At 44.2% G+C, this 15,889-nt stretch overlaps 1 protein-coding gene across 3 annotated transcripts in view; it reads left to right on the top strand.

The window, feature by feature from the left end:
- Positions 1-15,889, top strand: part of LOC129826315 (PDZ and LIM domain protein 2-like) — a 56,037-nt gene that overhangs the window by 32,685 nt on the left and 7,463 nt on the right. For all 3 annotated transcript variants that reach the window (XM_055886896.1, XM_055886897.1, XM_055886895.1), the window contains 2 exons: positions 913-982; positions 15,006-15,124. In XM_055886896.1, coding sequence (XP_055742871.1) covers positions 913-982; positions 15,006-15,124 — 189 coding nt within the window. The remainder of the gene's footprint in view (positions 1-912; positions 983-15,005; positions 15,125-15,889) is intronic.

Raw genomic sequence — 15,889 nt, 5'->3', positions numbered from 1 at the left:
CTGCAATATTTTTTACTTCGATATCAAATAATTTATGGGTAACAATTTGTTTTCAATTAAAATGGGCAAAAATAAACAAATCGCTTCTTAGCGAAGAGTAATTTCTCAAGCACATTTTGCTAGGTCTATCTGGGAGTGGTCTGAGTTGTGAATGGAAAAATAGCTGTTATTGTCAGTGGTTTGGTACTCCTCTTATTGGTCTATTAACTAATTTAATACCCGGTGATGTCACCAGGCAGGCCAAAACTCCATCCCACCAAAATAGGCTTACATTTCAGGTGGTCTTTTCAAACAGGTCTTACACTTAAAGGGCATTATCATAATTTTGATGTGGAAATGTGTATATATAAAATACAGGTAAATCATGTTTTTTGACTGTGCTGGGCCTTTAAGTTGGTTGGGCGTAGGGTAGACTACTAGAGCATCCACTTACTGTAAGTGCTCCTTTGAGTCCTACACTGGACCAGAGTTAAATTGGTACAATAGTAACTGGCAGAAAATGGAGCCATGGGATTGTGTGGTAGTAACAAAGGATGTGCACAGCATATCGCATTCCACCCTGTTCATTGACAGCATCAATGGGCCAGGCCGTGGAACATTCGCTACTCTGCACTGCTCTGTCTGTAAGCCTAGCTTCTATTCACCTGTATCATTTTGTAGGTCACAGTTCAAATGCCTGTCTAGTGCTGCTAGACTATCCTTATATATTCATGTCCTAGTAATCTGCAGAGCTAGTAAAAATATGATCCCATGATCTTGAACACACATTTCATAAATGAATATGAACGGTAATGAGAAGTGTTATGGCTTGTTTATGATATTTTGTCAAGTATTCCTTTGAGACCATTATGGTTCTTTTCCATGAGATGGCACACACCATTATCAGTGTAATCTTTATTTGCCGTTTCATAGCATCCAGCTGTGTTCGTGGTCTCCAGAAGAGAAGACGTCTAGTTACAAACTGTCCAGACCACTGTCACAGGTAGGTGTTCCCATTGCACAGGCCCTTTACTTCCTATGTGATTTCAACATGCGTAACCAATCAGTATAAACCTAGACCTCCAAAGAACTGCACAACTTGACGATGTAAGTTTCCAAGGCCATAATGCATTACATGTAATTGCTTTACAGCGAGAAAGACAGGATGTAGACAGCATTTGATATTTTCATTGCCGGGGAACTGAAAGGTCACTTTTTAAAGATCTGACATTAAGTTGGAATACAATCTGGAAGCTGTTTGTTTAAAGATCACTAAGGAGGAGAATGATTTAGCTCTCCGTAAAACAATAGACTTGACCTTTTAGTGGTCTACTATATGAAACTCATTAGTGTAATCGCCACTGGTTGTCTCACTTGCAGTAAATAAAATATGTGGTTGGGGTTATCGGCAGATTTCTGCTTGAATTCACTTCGCTTATTTACTGTTCCAGCAACAAAAGGAAAGTGCGGAAGGTGTCTGGAAAGATTTCAATAAGCTAGAGGGCAGAGAATGTTGTGGGAAAATTCTTCATGAGACATTCCAGCTATGTCTTACTGTCCCAGTCCCAAGTATTGGTCCCACACAAGACACACCATGGGAGATGACAGCAGGAAAAAAACATGCAGGACCCTAATGGCCGGGGGGCAGGGAATGGAATTCCATTAAATTTTTATGTTGTGTGAACATTACATGGAGTTAGATAAATATGGCCTCTCTGGCCGGAAGAACGAAGATTTAAACTCTTCATCTAAGGAGCCGATTACTTGATCAGAGGCTAGTATAAACGTCTTGTCTAATATGGAATATTTTCATGGTGAGGGTGGTCCCGCCAGCCAAGCAGCTTATACTGTTCAGTGTATTTTAATGATCTCAGAGCTCGTAGCTGACAGAGATTACAGGTATGTATCATCAGTATCAAGCTGTCTATCAACACTCCTTTGGGGGCCTGGTCAATCCTTTCCCTTATTCGGGTTGTCTGTCCTGTTTCTAGAACAGGACAGTTGTCTGGAGGAGAGGGGGGGAGGGTGCCTGGCTGGATCTCTGTGCAGACAGACAGTTCATAAGGACACTTGTGTTATGAGATGTTCATTTTCTGTGGAGTGCTTTAAAGCTATGTACCTCAGGCATACTGGAGTGGAGACTATTAGGAGCTGTACTAGTTGGCTGAGAGCTTTATCAGCAGCTTTTTAGGAATGCACTGACTTACATGCTCCTCCATCATGCGTGGCTGTCTGGGATGACCATACATGTTTGTGGTATTTATGAAGGCAGGTGGGCCAAACGGCCTGGAACCTTTGCTCACAACTCTGAGGGGGGGATTATTTTTTAAAACTTTCTGACATTTTGGAGATCAGCTCTCCCTTGTTCTTCATCTCAAGTTTTAGAATCCATATCCCCTCTCTCACTCCGTCTGGGAGCCATCACATTCCTTCTGTCTCACTCCACTGAACATGTTTTTATTTTTTCCCCTGTTTAACCAAATTCTTTAGGAGTCACACACTACTGTGTTTCTGAACTGAAGAGACATTAAATTCTAGAGAGGCCAGATAGATGTTTTTAGTTTGTCAGACCTGTGCATCTAACACATGTTAACAGTATCGCTGGCCTCCCCTTGCTGTGGTTTAACAGGGCTGACCTACTGTCTAAAGACATTATCTTGGGAGCCCTCGGTCACCACTTCTCTCACCACCTCCACTGTGGCTTTGCTGGAGCCCGTCTTGGAGAGCTCTCTCTGTCCTGTCCTAAGCCTGAAAACGTTTAAATTACTGAGATACAGGGCCGGTGGATGAGGGGTAATTTTGACGGTGCTCTTCCTCCATTGGAGATATCTCTGATTCTGAAGAGGAGACGAGCCTCTCACCCTGGATCTGCGATTAGTGAGTGGAGCCCTTCAGTGTGCTCGGCGGGTAAACCGCTGGGAAGAGGCCTGCCCTGTTGGTATGGACAAACTGCTCTGTAGTGTTGTGCTGCTCCGGACTGACTGGCAGTAACACTGCAGCCTAGTGAGCAGTGGGGCCTCTGCTCCCCTGACAAGGCTCTCTGTCACGCCTGAGAGGTGCAGAGTACTGCTGTATCAGGTGATCAGTCCAACTGAAAAGCGTCTAAAAGTATCTTCCAAACCTCGTTTGATTCCAAGTGAGGAGAGTGGAATGTGTGACTGGATCCCCCATTTAGCGGGATGTTAGATGTACAGGTCATTTTGTCAAGATAATGGTGGCTCTGATGGTAGGGGTTGTGGGAGGCTAGTGTTGGCTTTCCCCAGCCTTACAAGGCCTGGCGTTGTGCTTGGGGAGCTGTAGGAGATGGGCAAGGAGGGGTGGAGAAGGGTAGAGGGACATGGGAGGGCCTCTACCATTCCCAAACAAAGAATGATGGATTGTCATTTCTTTGCTTATTTGAGCTGTTCTTGCCATAATATGGACTTGGTCTATTACCAAATACGTCTATCTTCTGTATACCACCTCTACCTTGTCACAACACAGCTGATTTGCTCAAATTCCACAAATGTACTTTTAACAAGGCACACCTGTTAATTGAAATTCATTCCAGGTGACTACCTCATGAAGCTGGTTGAGAGAATGGCAAGTGTGCAAAGCTGTCATCAAGGCAAATGGTGGCTACTTTAAAGAAATCTCAAATATATATATTTTAATTATCACTTTTTTGGTTACTACATGATTCCATATGTTTAATTTCATAGCTTTGATTATTCTACAATGTAAAAAAAAAATACAGAAAAACCCTTGAATGAGTAGGTGTGTCCAAACGTTTGACTGGTGCTGTACATGCATACACTCCGTGCCTTCGGAAAGTATTCACACCCCTTGACTTTTTCCACATTTTGTTACGTTACAGCGTTATTCTAATATTGATTGAAGAAACATTCATTTCAATCTACACACAATACCCCATAATGACAAAGCGAAAACAGGTTTAGACATTTTTGCAAATCTATTCAAATAAAAAAACATACCTTATTTACAAAAGTATTCAGACCCTTTGCTATGAGACTCGATTGTGTCGAGGCACAGATCTGGAGAAGGTTACTAAAACATTTCTTCAGCGTTGAAGAACCTTCCAGAAGGACAGCCATCTCTGCAGCACTCCACCAATCAGGTCTTTATGGTAGAGTGGCCAGACTAAAGCCACTCTTCAGTAAAAGGCACATGACAGCCCGCTTGGAGTTTGCCAAAAGGCACCGAAACGAGACTCCGACCATAAGAAACAAGATTCTCAGTCTGATGAAACCAAGATTGAATGCCAAGCGTTACATCTGGAGGAAACCTGGCACCATCCCTACTGTGAAGCATAGTGGTAGCCTCACAGCATGATGTTGCCGTTTTTCAGCGGCAGGGACTGGGACACTACTCAGGGTTGAGGTGAGCCTGGACTTGAACCTCATCGAACATCTCTGGAGATGCCTGAAAATGGCTGTGCAGTGATGCTCCACATCCAACCTGACAGAACTTGAGAGGATCTGCAAGGAATGGGAGAAGCTCCCCAAATATCGGTGTGCCAAGCTTGTAGCGTCATACCCAAGAAGACTTGAGGCTGTAATCGCTGCCAAAGATGCTGCAACTAAGTACTCAGTGAAGGGTCTGAATACTTATGTAAATGTCATATTTCAGTTTTATATTTTTAATACATTTGCAAACATTTCTAAACCTTTTTTTGCTGTCATTATGGGGTATTGTTTTGAGGGGGGGGAAACAATTTAATCAATTATAGAGCAAGGCTTTAACGTAATAAAATGTGGGAAAAGTCAAGGGGTCTGAATACTTGGAGCAGTAATATTCTACATACATTACACATGAAGGTAAACATAAGCAATCATTTCTGATGAAAAACACACATTTGAAAAATTGGTGTGTGTATATAGCGTTTTGGAATAAAACTATTCAAATATACAGTAATGTTAATGCACAAAAAAAAGCTTCATTCTTATTTGTTTTGGGTTGGATGGTTCAATTGCCTTACTCCCAAATTGATGGATGGAGATAATTTTCATGTACGTAACTAGAGTACATTGAAAGTTGTTAGTGCAATCTTACCCAGTGAGCACACACACTGGTTGAATCAATGTTGTTTCCACGTCATTTCAATGAAACAGCGTTGAACCAACATTGAATAGACATTGAATTGAGTAGTGGGCTTAGTATTATCTTCTGTTGCCTCATTTCGCCATGGAACAACATGACTCCATTGTGTCCTGTGCTAGCTAGTAGCTAGCCTATCTGCTGTCCCGGCACACCACCATGACAAGAGGAAGAGGCCAGCCTACTAAAGAGGGCAAACTTGGATCTGGTACCACATTCCTCCTATGATACCCTGAGCCAAGCCTGGAGCTGTAGATGAGCTGGCCCCGCGACTGGCCACCTCCAGGAATCAGAAGGAAGCACTGCATCTGTTTATAACATCAGGAAGTGACCACAACAGGATCCCTGTTGAGATGAGTGGGGCCAAAACCAAGCTGCTTTTTCAGAATGCATGGCTTGTCGTTGGGCCATTAGGGGCAGGATCACCAGTCTGGGTTTCCAGTTGTACTCTGAGGTTCCTGAGGGTAGCCTTGGTGGGCTGCCTCATCCTGTGTAGGGGATGGGACAGTTCCTGTATAAATAACCATGATACTGGAGGATGGACAACTTCACTGTGACACTCACCATGGGCCCCACACTGACCACACTAGGCAGTATGACCTTGGGCAAATGACATGCATCACTAAGCTCTTTATCCAGGGGAGGACAACCCATCCCTCTATATCCATTCAACCCATACTGTACGTCCTGATGGGCAGGCAGGCTCGCAGCAGGCCAGCCTGCACATAAGCCGCTGGTTTCACCCCAGTCTATTTTGGGGGGGTGTGGCGGGTTGGAGTGCAGCGCTGTGGTTGTTGCTGTGGAGCAGAGATGGAGGCTTGGCATGCAGCAGTAGGAATATCACTAGATGTTGTTCAAGTAGAGTCAAAAAAAATTATTTGGATTTGCTCTCTCTGCTTTCTTTAGCCCGAGAAAATAATTTTCAGAAAGCGTATCATATCCAAACAGATTGAGAAGACGTCGTCTGACATGAGCAGAGCTGCTGTTTGGCTTGGCAGGCCTGGGGTGTGCTCTCTGACAGGGGCATGTTCTAGACCGTGTGGGGTGGTGGAGGGAGGCGAGGGGAAGGGTGGGATGTTTTCTCTTCTCCACAGAGTGAGGGCTGTGAGAAGACAGAGCCTGGCCTTTTCACGTGGGCCCTGGACATTAAGCTGGTGTCCATTGTGGCAACTCGGCAGACAGCATGCCTCTCCTTATCCCCACTGATTGATCAGCACCGTTTTTTATTTTCCCTGAAGTGGAAAAACAATTCTGTAACTAGTTGTCAAGGTAAACGTGTGGGTAACTGCACCTTCATATATTCGGTCCAGTAGAAACTGACACGTAAGCGTATATTGTCCAGTTTACATTTTGTACGTTTTATTATCTTAAGATAGCTAGGTGGGAAAACCACATCTCAGTCATAGTAAGTACATTTTTCATCAAAGTAGCTATCAGCAAAGTCAATGCTAGGTTGTTATTTTTTTATGCGGGACATCAACTTGAGTTTTGTATAGTGGTTGCCATGGCTCCATTTGTTTGTCGTAGAGCATAATTGTTAGGCTGGTACAAATCTAGAGCTGCTGCACTCAGTCATAGACTGTAAATGTCCACCCAGTTAAATACTAGCCATGGGATTAATGAGGGAGGGAGAGAGGGAGCGAGAGCTCTCTAATTAGGGGTCACTAACGATTAGCTTAGTTTAGATAACATTATCACCTCTGACGAGGTGTCCAGATAAATTAATAATTATTCAACCGACCTCCTAACACATGAGCACGATTCCCAAATCTTAAATTGTTAGGTTTGCAACTTGGCTGTTTTTCTTCCATGGTGCCTCTCATTGTTATGCAGTGTAAATGAAAGGGTGGATTCTGCCAATAATAAATTGAATGTATCGTGAAGTCCAGCGATTTAACAAAACCATAATGAACTCCAGATGTTTAATGAGTTTGATATGCAGCTCCAGTTGGAGACTTGTGGGGAATTTAATAGGGATGAAAAATGTGTTGCTCATAGCTCCCTCTAAGGATAAATAAACTCTCTCTCGCCCTGGCATCGGTGTCTCACTGTATCTGTGCCTGTTGGCCGACTGCTGGCTGGATGGGTGGGTGCACTGCCCCCCCTATGAGACCACCTATGATCTCACCATCACATGAGTAGGCTTTGCATTGAAACAGGAGTTTGAAGGGAGCTCAAGTTCTGTGTGTGAGAAGCTAGCCACAAAGTTTGGGGCAAAATTAAAGTAATCATCCCCATAAGGACTGATTTATGATCTGAAAGGCCCCTTGTCATCACGGAGTGTAATGATACTACCTTGATGGTAATAGAACAAACGTGCAAAGTACTATAGCTACCACACACAGACAGTTTGTTGGCTGAAAAGATTGCAGTGCCTCACTCAGGTGGGTGTCAGGCTTTCAAGTCCAGCAGCCCTTTAAACATGTTCTCATTGTGACTAAGAAGGGTTCTGTCAGAACTGATATACTGCAACAGCACATGAAGTGGATCTGAAGTCAGCTCACAGACATCTCATTGTCTCGACTGTTCATTTGGCCCCTAATCTCCTCCATCTGGTTCCTATTCAGAGCTGTCTGCCAGGCTGTGTGGCCCTGACAAGTGGCAGTGTCGCTGTGTCTGTGGGCCGGGGCCCAGCCCGGCTTTGGTTGGGGTGGCTTCCGGGCAGGCCTGTAATTAGTGCTGACGTAATAGAGATCTACTGTAGGGATCTCTGGCATTTGTAAGCTGTGTTATTGAACACTAATGTATAGCCCATTCCATATTTATCTTTGGGTAGCATTTATGAATGTGTAGCTTATGAATTCTTAACGTACTGTATATGGATGCCGCTCTATGGGAGTTCAGCGTGGTTGTGTTCTGTCAGTGTAACGTCTGTAGCAGTGCTGGTATGGGGGTTCAGTGTGTTTTGACATAGTGGAGGCCCTATGGTGGCTGTGTTAATGGGAATTCACACCCTGCAGTGTCAGAGCACAGCCAGAGTCCACATCCTTCTGAAACGTTCAATCCACCAGCAGTCAGCACTGGTCCTGCCATTATCACTAAGGAAGCTTTGATCCTTAATGTATTTTGTGTGTAAACATTGGGAATAACTTAATTTCTCTCAAATTCTTAGCATGATCATATCTTATTTACAGTAGTTCCACTCTGAACACTGTAAAGGTGAAGTAGGGGAAGCAGTGACTGAGGATAAAGTATCTCAGGTCTTTACAAGAGTCCTCCATGCATGTAGACTGCTGGAGAGGAAATACGATACATATCTCTCACGCTGCTCCTTCCCTGGATGATTGTCCCATATTTATGTTCATGTAAAGTATTTTCATACAGCAGTCCCCAAAATAAAGTGATGTGTGCGTCAGCCTGCCTCTGTTTGCTGGCCCATGCCCTGTAATTGAAGCTACAGGGTGGTAATGATGATGAAGATGATGCAGAGTGGCTGCGACTGGAGCCAGACGGAGAGCTCCTCCGCTCCCAAAATGTAGAGATGCCAATGCCCCCGCGTCTCCCATTGGCCCTGTCTGAAACAGCTGCCCCCGCTTCATTTCTCCATTTTCTGTTTGTTTGTGTCTCCAATCCTAGACTGAGGTGTGTTTTGTCCTTTGTGCTCCCTCTTGTTTGTTCTCACGCTTGTTTTCACTCACTCCATCCTCCTTCCATGCCCTGGAATTGAGATGCAGTATAGCTTGGGTAAGCCATTTCTCCGAGAGCATTTGGGAAAATAAATGTTTTCTAAGTAGTTGATTTGCTTAATCAAGTATGACAGCAGATTTCGGAGGCAAAACAGAAAATAGTAGCAAGGCGAGTGGCATGTGGATTAAATGTTAAGGCCCAATGCAGCCGTGTTTCTCTCAAATAATTTCTGGGTAACAAAGTGCCTGACGCAAGAATTTTGCTAGGAGTGGTCTGAGTGGGGAGGGGAAAACGGAAAACTAGCTGTTATTGGCAGAGGTTATTGCTCTATTAACTAATTTACCACCTGGTGATGTCACCAGGCAGGCTGAAACTCCCACCAAAACAGGCTGACATTACAAACTGCTCTTACACTTTAATGGCATTATTATAATAACAATTTCACAGTATTATTCCAACCTCAGTGTGTAAATGTATATAAAACACAGGAAAATCACATTGTTGACTGCACTGGGCCTTTAACTTCAGAGTTGGCTTTGAAGTGTTATTTGTCCTGTGCTCACCTCAGGCTTTGTGCAACAGGCAGACAGCGGTGGTCTCTGGTGATCCAGGGCTCGTTAAGAGCTTCTGATTACAGTTCAGAGCAGGTCTATTCTGGGAAGGCCTCCTCCCCTGCCTGCCAGTCAACCAGCCAGTCAGAGGAACCAATACTAATTGCCTGTTGATTCTATGTTCCCCTCCCTCTTGACATTCACAACACCATTCACCTTCTCCAAGACACCAAGACACTCTGCCAGTGAGTGGCCTCCCCTGGGGCATCCACAGGGGGCATCGCTGCCATTCGAGATGCCAATGCTGCTTTTGTAAAAGGTCAGGAGCACAGAGGATAATATAAAAGTGTTGTTGATGCCCAAACTCCACTGCTTCTCCAGACCAAGCTGCTGAGCCCATCTAAGGTCAACTTAATCACAGCTGTCTGTTGCTTTTGTTGAGCTTTTTTTCATAATTCCTTCATTCCCCTCTGGCCTCATTGATCACAGCTGTGATTAAAGCACTCAATCACTGGGCTGGCAAACTGAAACATGCCTTCAGTTGTTTACTGATGCTGACAGACTTCATTGACTCTCAGAGAGAATAAATATGTTCTGAAAGATACAACCATCTTTGATTTGGACTCTTACTACTTCATTAGCAAGATTTATGAAAACTACAACTACAGATTGGCCTAAGATGACATGTAGCCATTAGAAAGTATTTCCTTGGAAATGTTCGTCACAAGACTGACATTTTGACTTCTGTAGCTAATAGCAGGAGAAGGGAGAGGGTTTCTGCACTTATTCAAAGATGATATGGAGGGAGTGAAAACCTAACCATATCTGGGCCCTGTTTCAGTGCTCACTGATCGTTCCCGGTAAAAGCTTCCTGGCATTGAGCAGTGATCTACCCAAGCCCTGGAAAAGGAAATGCTGGACCGTTTCAGAGCAGAGCCATTGTTCAAAGAGCTGCTGAATTGGAAGCGGGTGCTGTTGGTTATGGAGACAGTTCCTGGCTCCACCAGTGCCCATGCCTCAGTCAGCCCCAGGCCTGTTCTGGGCTGGGAGGTGGGGTGGTTTGGAGTGGGGTGGAGACGCAGCTTCTTCTGGGATGGGCTTCTGAGGGCATTGATGCCAGCTGATGACAAATCTGGACAGGGAGTCTCATCATAAAGCTACAGATGATAATACTGGTTAGGAAAGTCTGTAAGCCATCTTATTCATACCTGCTGTTCATTCCAACTGTATACAATACAGTAGTAATTGAACCACAACATCAGCAGTGTGTTTTGTAATGACTTCAGTCTGAAGTATCTCCTCTTCATTCAGCTGCCGATCGAAACTGAGATTTTTTTTTATGCTTGATCTTTTTTTGTAGCTTATGCTTTTCAACCTTCATTTCACTCCTTTATTTAGCTAAATACCCCATAGAAAATAAATATTTTGTTGCGTGTGTCTGAAAGCCGCTTAGAATAGGATCTCAGGTGGTCATAGTGCATAGCTCTATAATAAAATATATTAGTTTGTTGGGATTCCTGACAGTAAAAGTGTCTGGGCTGAGTTATGAGTTGCTCAGAAGTGGACCAGGTGTGCCCTGTGTTCTGTGTGCCCCATGTCCCTGAAGTCAAATTCACTACGAACACACACCGACACCACACAGGAAACCCTTAAACTTGCACACGTGTGCATACCAAACACACGCACAAATGCATGCATGCACACACACACACTGAGTGTACAAAACATAAGGAATACCTTCCTAATATTGAGTTGCACTCCTTTTTGCCTTCAGAACAGCCTCAATTCGTCTGGGCATGGACTCTACAAGGTGTAAAGCATTCTAAAGGGATGCTGGCCCATGTTGACACCAGTGCTTCCCATGGTTGTGTCAAGTTGGCTGGATGTCCGTTGGGTAGTGGACCATTTGATATACACACAGGAAACTGTTGAGCGTGAAACCCAGCAGCGTTGCAGTTCTTGACACTCAAACCAGTGCGCCTGGCCTCTACTACCATACCCTGTTCAAAGGCACTTCAATATTTTGTCTTGCCCATTCACTCTCTGAATGGCACACACACAATCCATCTATCAATTGTCTCAAGACTTAAAAATCCTTCTTTAACCTGTCTCCTCCCCTTCATCTACACTGATTTTGAACTGGATTTAACAAGTGACATCAATAACAGAGCATAGCTTTCACATGGCCAATCTGTTATGGAAAAAGCAGGTGTTCCTAATGTTGTTGTTTTTTACACTCAGTGTATATATCCAATCAGTCCTATGGTTTCAGGATCTCTAGGGCTCTGCTTGGCTGTCACCAATGATGTTACTCTAGCTCCCTCTTGTGGTCAAATAGAAGCAGTAGCTCATGTGAGCAGTTAGATAATTCAAGTAGGAAGCATTGTCAGTAAACCATTGTCTCCCAGGTAAAAAAGTTGATGAAGTTTGGCATTTTCTCTTTACCGTCAGAATATAATGGTTCATAACTGCCATGCCTAATTGTGTGAACTGTTGGACATCTGGGGTCCATGATGGAAGTATATGTTGGCTCTCCCATTCTCTTCAAACGAACAAGGGAGCCAAAGCCAAACATCTGTTACCATGCAAACAGCATCTCTGTCATCAGGCCTGGGGGCTGAGTCCCAGCTGAGATATAAATAGCAATCCAGAGCTAACAAGGTTGACGCAGGCAGCCTACACATGAAGTTAGGGCTGGGAGATAAATGTGAGATTGATTAGGAGGGACAAGTTAGTAAGAGGACAGGAATGCTGGGTGTGTCTCATGATCACTCTATTGAAACCTGCAGTATGGGAGGAGCAGGAGCAAAACCATGACAAATCAGAGCATGTATTAGCACTAGTCGTGATGACTGGGATAAGCCTTTGCTATGGGCACCAGAATTATAGTGGAGGGGAAAAACAAGCTCCTGCTGTTTGGAGATGTTTGAGTTTGTATGGTCTTAACTCTACATATTTAGGAAATGAAGGCTTATAGGTGTGTTTTTATTCGCAACATCTGGGATTTTTTTCAGTAGGGTGAAACATTACAGATACTGTAGAACAAAATGAATAGAGCTAACATAAATCCCAGTTCTACAACTAAAGCTTCAAGGTCCTTGACGACGGCAACAGCGCCTCTTCAACCTCAAGAGGCTGAAGAAATTTGTCTTGGCCTCTAAGACCATCATGAACTTCTATAGCTGCACCATTGAGAGCATCCTGTCGGGCTGTAGCACCACCTGGTACGGCAATTGCACCGTCCGCAACCACAGATCTTCACTGGGGTCACATTGCCTGCCCTCCAAGACATCTACAGCTCCCGGTGTCACAAGGCCAAGAAGATCATCAAGGACCTCAGCCACCCAAGCCTCAGCCTGTTCGCCATCTAGGAGGTGGAGACTGTACAGGTGCAACAAAGCTGAGACCGATAGAGTGTTTATCTCCAGGCCATCAGACTGTTAAACATTCACCACTAGCTGGCCTCTACCCAATACCCTGCCTTGAACCATAGACACCGTCACTAGCCAGCTACCCCCCGATACTCTACTCTGCACCTTAGAGACTGCTGCCCTATCTACAGTGCAATCGGAAAGTATTTATATCCCTTTACTTTTTCCACATTTTGTTTTGTTATAGCCTTATTCTAAAATTGATTAAATAGTTTTTCCCCCTTATCAATCTACACACAATACCCCATAATGGCAAAGTAAAAAACATTTTTTTGTTTTTTTTTGCAAATGTATTCAAATGAAAAAACTATCACATTTACACAAGTATTCAGACCCTTTTACTCGGTACTTTTTTGAAGCACCTTTGGCAGCGATCACAGCCTGAGTCTGCAAGCTTGGCACACCTGTATTTTGTATCATTCTTCTCTACAGATCCTCTCAAGCTCTGTTAGGTTGGACGGGGAGCGTCGCTGCACAGCTTATTTTCAGGTCTCTCGATGTTCGATTGGGTTCAAGTCCGGGCTCTGGCTGGGCCACTTATGGACATTTAGAGACTTGTCTCGAAGCCACTCCTGCGTCATCTTGGCTGTGTGCTTAGGGTCATTGTCCTGTTAATAGGTGAACCTTCGCCCCAGTGTGGGTACCTGCTCCAGAGCACTCAGGACTTCATCAAGGAGCTCTCTGTACTTTGCTCTGTTCATCTTTCCCGACTAGTCTCCCAGTCCCTGCCGCTGAAAAACATCCCCACAGGATGATGCTGCCACCACCATGCTTCACCGTAGGGATGGTGCCCGATTTCCTCTAGATGTGACGCTTGGCATTCAGAACAAATAGTTCCATCTTGGCTTCATGGGCTGAGAGTCCTTTTACGTGTCTTTTGTCAAACTCCAAGTGGGCTGTCATGTGCCTTTTTTATTGAAGATTGGCTTCCATCCGACCACTCTACCATAAAGGCCTGATTGGTGGAGTGCTGCAGAGATGGTTGTCCTTCTGGAAGTTTCTCCCATCTCCACAGAGGACCTCTGGAGCTCTGTCAGAGTGACCATTGGATTCTTTGTCACCTCCCTGACCAACGCCCTTTTCCCCTGATTGCTCAGTTTGGCCGGGCGGCCAGCTATAGGAAGTCTTGGTGGTTCCATACTTCTTCCATTTAAGAATGATGGAGGCCACCATGTCCTTGGGGAGCTGCTATGCTGCAGACATTTTTTGCTACCCTTCCCCAGATCTGTGCCTCGACACAATCCTGTCGAAGCTCTACGGACAGTTCCTTCGACCTCACGGCTTGGTTTTTGCTCTGACATGCACTGTCAACTGTGGGACCTTTTACAGACAGGTGTGTGCCTTTCCAAATCATGTCCAATCAATTGAATGTACCACAGGTGGACTCCAGTCCAGTTGTAGAAACATCTCAATTGTGATCAATGGAAACAGGATGCACCTGAGCTCAATTTCGACTCTTGTAGCAAAGGGTCTGAATACTTATGTAAATAACGTATTTCTGCAAACATTTCTAGAAACCTGTTTTTGCATCTCATGGGGTATTGGGGTATTGTGTGTAGATTGAGGGTGGGGGGGGGGACGATTTAATCAATTTTAGAATAAGGCTGTAACGTAACAAATTGGAAAGTCAAGGGGTCTGAATACTTTCCCGGATGCACTGTACATAGTCATTAAACACTGGTAACTTTAACTAAGATTACATACTGTTTTACCCACTTATGTATATACTGTATTCTAGTCATGGCTAATCCTTCCTTTAACTATTGCTGTACACCTTTTCTTTACACACCATTATATATACAGTGCCCTCCGTAATTATTAGGATTGAAGCATTTTTTAATCTTCTTTTGGCTCGATACTCCAAGTATGGATTTGAAGTCTGAAATTGACTATGGGGTTAAAGTGCAGACTAACAGATTTAATTTGAGGGTGTTTTCATCCATATCGGGTGAACCATTTAGAAATCGAGCTTTGACTACAAATTTGTTGGATGCATTTGCTCTTTGTTTTGGTTGTTTCAGATTATTTTGTAAATGTATTGTCATTTTGGATACAATTCCTGGCATTCAAATGAACATAGCTCTTTTTTTTTGTCTTTTTTTTTTTTTTGTCTGACTGCTTTATGGCGATATTCCATCACATGGTTCTTTATCTTGGTCGCATCAGATTGCTCAACTCTGTAAACTCATTCCACTCAACTCATTCTACTCTGAAGTATATGTCTGGGTTTCAGCATCTACAGGTGGTTTGGCTGAACAGAAGATGCTCCATGCACATCGGACCAATCTGACTTACTGTTAATCTCGCTCTGTCTCCCCAGGAGTTCTCCTCTTCAGACTTCAGGACTAACTCTGTGTCCAGTCGAACGCCCACCCCTCCAGGATGCTACTCGCCCCACAGCCCTGTCGACTGCGAGCTGTCTGTCTCCCCCAGGCGCAGGTAAGAACAGTCTCTCACCCATCAGCTCCTCTAGAGATCTACCATGGTGTACACTACACATTTAACAACTCTGTCGAACTAGAAATAATTACGGCTAAATCAAACTCCTATAGCAATTCAGTGGAACATGTAAAAGACTGCACGTAGCTAACCACAAAAGATGTGGCTGATATTTGCAGCAAATGCTCTCTTGGCACTACAAGTCGGACTCTTTCAATGTGTGTTGGAGGATTCAACTGTGAAATAACACTGACTTTATCAAATTCACGTTTAGATTGTACGCTGAGTCATTATTCTTACAGTGCTATTTACTCAACGGTGAAGAAGACCAGCTAGAGGAAAGTAGAGATTCTTCAAACCGGTTCAACTTTTCCTAACAACCTCTCAGGGCATCTGTTTTAGCCATACTCAGTGTTCCTTACTCCTGGAGAGGTTGGAGCGTGTCTGTGTGCAGTTCTTTAGGAACCTTTCTATTAGTTGAGGTAATCTGTACATGTAGGTGGGGGTGAAGTGACTGCATAGGTAACAAACAAACAGTGAGTTACAGCAGTGTGCAAAAGGGGGGGGGGGTTCAATGTAAATTGTTTGGTGGCGATTTTATGAATTGTTCAGCAGTCTTATGGCTTGGGGCTAATAGCTGTTGAGGATCCTTTTGGTCCTAGACTTGGCACTCCGGTACCGCTTGACGTGCTGTAGTAGAGAGAACCGTCTAACTTTGTGTGGTTGGAGTCTCTGACAATTTTATGGGCTTTCCTCTGACACCGC

This window comes from Salvelinus fontinalis, chromosome 28, assembly GCF_029448725.1.
Source record: "Salvelinus fontinalis isolate EN_2023a chromosome 28, ASM2944872v1, whole genome shotgun sequence".
NCBI classification, from domain to species: Eukaryota; Metazoa; Chordata; class Actinopteri; order Salmoniformes; family Salmonidae; genus Salvelinus; species Salvelinus fontinalis.
Note: the sequence above shows the minus strand (reverse complement) of the source record. Positions and strands in the feature narration are given on the sequence as shown.